The sequence below is a fragment of the Colletotrichum karsti genome (assembly GCF_011947395.1).
Source record: "Colletotrichum karsti strain CkLH20 chromosome Unknown Scaffold39, whole genome shotgun sequence".
Classification (NCBI taxonomy): domain Eukaryota; kingdom Fungi; phylum Ascomycota; class Sordariomycetes; order Glomerellales; family Glomerellaceae; genus Colletotrichum; species Colletotrichum karsti.
In genome coordinates this window covers 45,338-52,247 of record NW_024065939.1, presented here as the reverse complement: position 1 = coordinate 52,247, position 6,910 = coordinate 45,338, and the positions used below count along the sequence as shown (strand labels likewise).

Genomic DNA, 6,910 nt, shown 5'->3' with positions numbered 1-6,910 from the left:
AAGATTACCTACTGCAGACCATCAAACTGTCGTACGTACGGATACGTACCCGACTCTGTGCATGCACTCGCGTCTGCAGAATGGGACTTTGCTTCTGTCTTGTTCTGGAGTCATTGCTCGCCCAGCATGTTGCGGTCTAGTACGGATAGTCAGAGAGCCTACGACGAGTCGACAACGACGCCAGAGGGGACAGAGTTCCCGCATTGCTTTTTTTCCGCGATACTCTGAGACTAGGGCCAGCCACCCTGGATTACTCGTCTTGCCCTTTTTATTTTTTCCTGATTCAGGCGAGAAGGAAGGGGACTTCAAATGGACAGAAAGAACCCTGACGGCGCCGCGCAGCCCAGATCGTGACCGACAAGGGGGCGGTTCGTAGAATCCTATCACCCACACCCTTTGCCCATTCACTTCCGCCGCGCTGCTGTCTGAGATCTATCTCTCCGCTCATCTTACATGACAACTTGCCTCCGCCCACACCTACTGCTCCTCGTGCGGTTTTGTGTTCCCTTCTCATCTGCAGTCACCCGTGCCGAGCAGAATAGACCACAGGCCTAGGAAGCTCGAGGCTACGCATCAGACACGCGTTTGCTCAGCAAAACCAAGCAGACGACGTTGGGCGGTCGACTACACCCTGCCTGTCCGCCGGTACTTGAGAAGCAAGACGCCCGCGATATGAGCCTGACCATCTCGAATCGATTCTCTGGGCATCACGGTTCTATAGGGGCAAGCGCTTTTGCTCCGTTTCCCTCGCCACACCATGGGTATCCCATGCATCGGCAACAATGGCCAACTCGTCCCCTCGTCCAGGTTCAGATCCAGGACCGAGACCAAGCTGCTTCCTTGGTCAACTCGAACAGCTTTCGCCAGAATACTGGGGTTTCTCTTCACGACAAATCTTCAGAGCCTCTTCCGATACCCTCGCCCAGCTCCACCGCTGCGTTGAGCTCAAGAGAGTCGACCACTGTGATTGGCAGCAACAATCAGGGCGCAAGCAACGCCAGCAGGTTTGCAACAGCGACTCCGGTCTCGACAGCCGGTTTGATCAATCCCTTCGAGCTGTCTTCCACAGCTTCCTCGGAACCTCGTCATGTTCTCATCCGCGTTGACGGAGATGCTGGCTCTTACCTCGGCAATGTCACAGGTCAGCCAGCCACACAGGGGTGCAATCTTTCGTCTGAAGGGAATGGATCGCTCTCAGTGACCAGCGGGGACTCGGTCCAGACGGGTTGGAGCGTCGACTACTCTGGCTACTCTCGTATGCCTCGAGAGTACGGTCATGGTGTCGGTTGGCGGTTGCAAGAATCTGAGGCTGTTCCGGATCCCCATCAAACCTGTAGCTGGCCCAGAAAGTTCGAATGCTCCATGTGCTCACTTCGGTGGAACGCGGTGCCTCTTCCGTCCAAGGTCATCCGCGGCGATATTAGTCAAAAGGATAGGATTGACTTGAGAATTGTAAGTATCCTTGGCGCGACGTCTCGCCAGACGCCATAACTTACATGGGCCAGCCCAACCCGCCCGATGCTAAGAAAGACCCGAGCTTCTCTCGGCCTGGGTGCTCCGAGGTACGTCATCCACCGTGGGACACACTCAGACGACGTGGATTTAGAGTTGACGGCTGCTCATCCCCCAGTTCCATTACTACCTTGATCATGAATGTTCGGGCAGCGAGCCGTGCGTTCGGGGTCTCTGCTACCATTGTCGCCCAGTCTCTTTCCTGCCGGACTCCCAGCCAATGACCCAGTGCTGTCCGCCGGCGGTTGCTGAGCCGGGATATCTCAAGGAGATTTACCGCTGCATCATGGATAACTGTTCCTTTCTGACGGACACGCGGCGGGAGATGAAGGTTTGCTTTCGCCCATGAAATCCATCGACACTATGGTAATCTTCAGCTAACATAATGCAAGGCTCATCTTCATTCTCCCAGGAAGAACGGTCACAAAGCATACCTCACCGGGCTGGCCAGTCGCATCGAGAATGGACAAATGCTCAGTGCCATAGACAAGGAGATCTCGTCACGCTTGATGCTCATGTTCAACGACAGAGACGCCCGCGGGCAAAAGTCCATCTCACAACCCATCAATACGGTTCTGGGTCCGGAGGACATCAGCAGTCCCGCCGTGCTGCGAGAGCACACGCAGTGGATGTCGTATCTCGGACTCCACACCCCCGAGATACACCGTCGCGACTTTTTCGATCCGAGAACCAGCCAGTGGTATTACCGAGAATATAACCTCGACGACAACTTCGACGATGCCTGCGAGAACACGAGAGTCGTGTCTTGCGCCACCGGTCGCGCTGTGAGAGCCACGGACTTTTTATGGCGATGAACGTTTCAATGTTCAGCCGCTGTCTTCACTCGCAGCCCCATACCCTTCACTTCTCTTGGAGGCATGACGCCTCACTTGCTGTAACTTTTTATCATCTCTACGTTTTGCTTCCATATGGCGTTGGGCTGGCTGGTCGAGAAGAGTTCGACCAGGACTCGGAACAAGGGGGAAAGTGGGGGGGAGGCGTCTTACGACTTTTATGCTTTGTTATGACAGGACACAGAGGACCTTTACACCCAAGGGATTAGCAAAAGCGACTTCACGACAGGCAGCATATCAGAGGCTTTTAGGCCAGGCGATTGAGGGGACGGTTGGCCCATATGTTCCTCTTTGGTTAGACGGGGGATGGATGGATTGATGGTGTTCTTATTCCGGGGCAGGCTCTGTTTGTGATCAAAAAAGTTCGGAGGCTTTTAGGCCACCTGGTTCCTCGGGAGGCATCATAGGCGCAAGAGTGTGCGGGATTATGGTTTTCATGGAGCACTCGCTGGAAATACCCACTTTCTTGTATCACTCGGTGTTGTCGTGGTTCTTGGGTTCTTTTTGTGACGCCGGCTTCCAGAGGGATGTGTTGGATTGAGCCTCTGATCTCGTGGATTATCAAGAGTTGACATTGGCAGAAGGCGTAGTGCGCGTTGAATCTGATACAATCAATGCTGTTTGTTCCCTGGTACGCGGGAAATGGCGCTGGCGCATTGTCTTGCTACTGTCAAGTTACTGAGACTAATGAGACATGGTCAGAGTTGATGACCCGGATGAACTATCTGGGGAATCCATCTCGGCGGGGGGCGTGACTCCCTTGCATGAGATCTTTCCAGTGGCCTGATGCAGCAGTCTCACGAGTAGGCTCTGTTCAGGTATGTAAACCTATTGGTCTCACAAGACACGCACGGATGGCCATCTGTCATCCATGGCACTAGAGACATGGAAGATGGGGTTAGTAGGCAACAAGGGATATTCCGTTGACGCGGAGGCTGCACGGAGTGAAGCCGCGGCAAAGATTTGTCTCGGTGTTCGAGTCTCGGGAACGTAGGGCTCAAACCTACGTCAGTCGAATCGTTCGCATTCCGTGAGAATGGTGATTGCCTGGTCTTGCGCGGTGGTTTTACTCCTGAGGGTCACGTACGGACGACGGTCATGAGAGTTTGCGTCAGGTCGGTATGTGAGGTTTGGTATGGAATGGATGGTTGGATGTCTGATTCATTCACTTAGTTCTGTGCACCTGCAGGTTTAAGAAAGCCCAATACGCGACAGAGGCCTTGTTTGGTGTTCTGAGGAGCTGTCTCGCTTGCCATCAGCTCCAGTTGAGAGGGGCTTATTGTAGCTAAAAAGAACCTGGCAATATGAAGAGACGCCTGCTGCATACTGACTGGAAGTCGTTACAAGATACACATCATGCGTGAAACCGACACACTTTTATGGTGACGACTCCAGCAACCGGAATTGGTGGGCGCTTCTGTGGCCAAATCATAGGGTAATCAGTCTTTGGCCAGATTTTCAGGCTTTCGGCCGTCCCTTTGCTGCCTGAGTAGATATCCCCGTTACGAGCGCCGTTCAAGGGGACTGAGACCGGAGCCTGATCTGTTGAGCGTCGGCCGGCGCCGACTTGGCCTGGAGGGCCGGAAGTGGGGAATCCGGAGTAGGACGGTGCTTGTCTCCAACCGCGACCGTCGGCTATCAGCACCACATTCATTAGTGACACCAGTAGTGCGAGGAAAGGCTCCATTCTTAGCTATTTATTGAATATATATGTCCTCTTAGAGGAGAGATAGCTACTATGCTTTGTCAAATTCTTATCTCCCCGAGATTCAATTGTCCCACGCAACTGAGAAGGCTTGACAAAGAGTCCAACAAGGTGGTCCATAACGGTCTTAGGCTTTGCACGTTTTTCATCTATCTCGACTGCACCTGAGCCCGGGTTGGATGCTGAATTCAAGGTGTGAGCAGCATGGCTTAAATTTGTCTTTCTTCAAGTTTCGTCAAGATGATGGCACTGGCAGTCGGCAGCCTCAGTTCTAACCTAAGGAATTCCACATGCAGTGGCGCATTGAGGAGCGAGTCATATATGTGTGGTTTATATGGATAAAGCAAAACGTTGCAGCTTTCACGCGCTTCCCTGGACTTCTCGCAAGCACACACGAGGGGGTACTGAGAGCGGGGGCAACAAAGTTCAACATGCAGGCTCAAAAATGGCCATCATATATGAATAGTGGCTATGAATCAGTTAGACCCAGTACCACACCGTCTCGAAAGTTCGAGCCTGCTGGGTACTCCGGCAGCGGAGGTATTATCCTGCAAAGGCAACTAAACAGGAGAGAAGAAGACCATGATACCAAGAAGTGTCACCTTTATCATCCATCTGTTGACCTTGGCATCTGCAGAATGATGATTCTATTCCCTAATGGTGGATGTTAGCTCCGAGATGGGAATATTTCACGATACTCATCGGAATAACAAGGTGTAAGTCAGGATATTCGGCGAACTGTCACTAAATCACGACAAGCCGCGGCGGGTATTCAACTTAAATCCACCGTTACGCGGTACCGTCAACTCATTTGAGGCGTCATGTGTATTTGAGACGACATTGATTCAATTTTTGGAGAAATCGCCAGGAGTAAATAAAGCCTACTCAGCCAATGAAGATGATTCAGGATATCGACGAATCTCCATCACCGGGAGACTATGTAAGGAATGGGGACTGCAACATACCACATCAAATACACGGACGAGTACGTGGAAATAAACCTGATCAGATGTTTCCGTCACAGAAGGCCTCTTCAGTAGCGGAGCAGTCCAGCAGGATGATTACTGAAATGAATCGGTTGGGAGAGCAACGGACGTTGTATGTACTATAGCTGTCTTTGTTCGCTCAGTGAATACGTAATGCCGTTCGCCAGTCGCCCAAAGCATCTCCAGCTGTGGCCGGGGAGGGATACGCGGAAAGGCTCAACAGTTGTCGAGAAGGACCTCCGCGAGCCCAGGAAGAATCCAAGACACACATCGTCAGTTCCCATTATACTCCGAGAGCTATGGGGAAACCTCTATATGCGTGAAGGTATAGAAGCGTAATCAGATGGGAACGCGTAAGTAACGTGATTGCCTCTTGTTCTTCTGTTCCTGGGAGTGTCTCTCTGGATGAGGGTCATCACAACAGAGGAAAGCCATTCCTGCATTGAGTGAATGAGCTTTGCTCACTGAACGGAGCGCCTCAATGCTTGGATCCGCCACTACACAACATGGGACTTCACGTTTCGCCCACGATCGACGTGGCCGCGCAGGAACACCACACACCCCCGCTAAGATGCGACAGCCGCGTCATTGTAGAACTCCGACGAGTGCAAAAGCAAGGTATTCAATGGGATATTAACGGGAAAACCCGTCAAGACCGACTCAAGTTGAGGGAGCTCGGCAGCGTCACAGATAAAAGTGCAACGTGATCGACAACAGATCTTGGCACCTATTCATCTGCGGCAAAAACTTTGCCATCTGAGATGGTCAGAATCTCCAACATCACGTTGCACGTCTCCCCCCCCGTCTCGGCCCTTCGGTGCGTTAACGGAGGATGTATGCTCACACGTCGATCTCTGCAACATCCCGGATTACAGCCGACGTCATAGCCTAATCCATGTTTCGATGCTTCACGATTCAAGAATGTCTGCCGCCGGCGTCTCGGGAGTATACAGGAAGCGTTCATCGATTCACGGAAGCGAGAGGGATGGAATGTCCATGCTTCGCCCTCGACCCTTGAGCTACGTGCTGTCAGTGAGCGCTCGAATGCTCGAGTGAGCTCAAGAACAAGAGATCTGCGGCTGAGAAAGCCTTGGCTGACGCAGGCCGTGACCTGTTCCATCGTGCTAGAACTAGGGCCCTCAACGGGGAAAAAAAGGAATTCCCCGAAGACTCAACAGAGTCGCAGATGGGCGTCGTTTACTTTTGCCACCAAATTATCGCGGGCGAAGTTGACAGACACACAGAGTCCAAGGAGCACTTGGGAGAACATGATCAACAAGCGAAGGGCGATCATGCCCTGATAAAAGTCACCTTCGCGACAATCATTAGCCCCCTTTTGCGGAGTTCATCGTGGTGCTCACGACAAGTCCCTGGGTCAAGCACCTATGATTCCTGGCCGCACTTGACTGTTCGCAACACAAGCATACCTACTGGATTACAGCTCTCTCCTCCGAGGCATTAAGGGTCTCGAGGTCAAAGAACGCGACAAGATGGAGCGAGAACAGAAGCGACACTACCGGGAAAATTTAAAGCAGTTTGTGCGCGTGTGCACAGATATGGTTGGCGCAAAGCAGAGGCACGTCGATATGCGTTAGGTAAAAGCTTCTAGCCCGGATACTCGGAATGCGGTCACGTCTGCATGCTGCGAATAGAGCTATCCAGATCTCAGGGATCGTGTGACATTGCCGGCAAGAACCGTGAGCTCACACATCTGAAATCAGCCGCCCCTTGGGAGAGCTATGCTTCTAGATCCGAGTGACAGATTCTCCGCGTCCCAGGAGCCCGCTTTGGTGAAAAGGCGTGTTTTCATCGGAAATGAAGTTGTCGTGCCTGTGTGTTTGTCAAAGACGACA

At 52.4% G+C, this 6,910-nt stretch overlaps 1 protein-coding gene across 1 annotated transcript; it reads left to right on the top strand.

Moving 5' to 3' along the window:
- Positions 1–768: 768 nt before the first annotated feature.
- CkaCkLH20_10261 (uncharacterized protein) lies at positions 769–2,327 on the top strand (the record flags this gene model as incomplete). The annotated part of the gene is made up of 5 exons (XM_038892975.1): positions 769–1,141; positions 1,199–1,452; positions 1,506–1,562; positions 1,631–1,843; positions 1,905–2,327. The coding sequence occupies 5 exons, from the start codon at positions 769–771 to the stop codon at positions 2,325–2,327; spliced, it is 1,320 nt and encodes a 439-aa protein (XP_038741630.1).
- Positions 2,328–6,910: the final 4,583 nt, after the last annotated feature.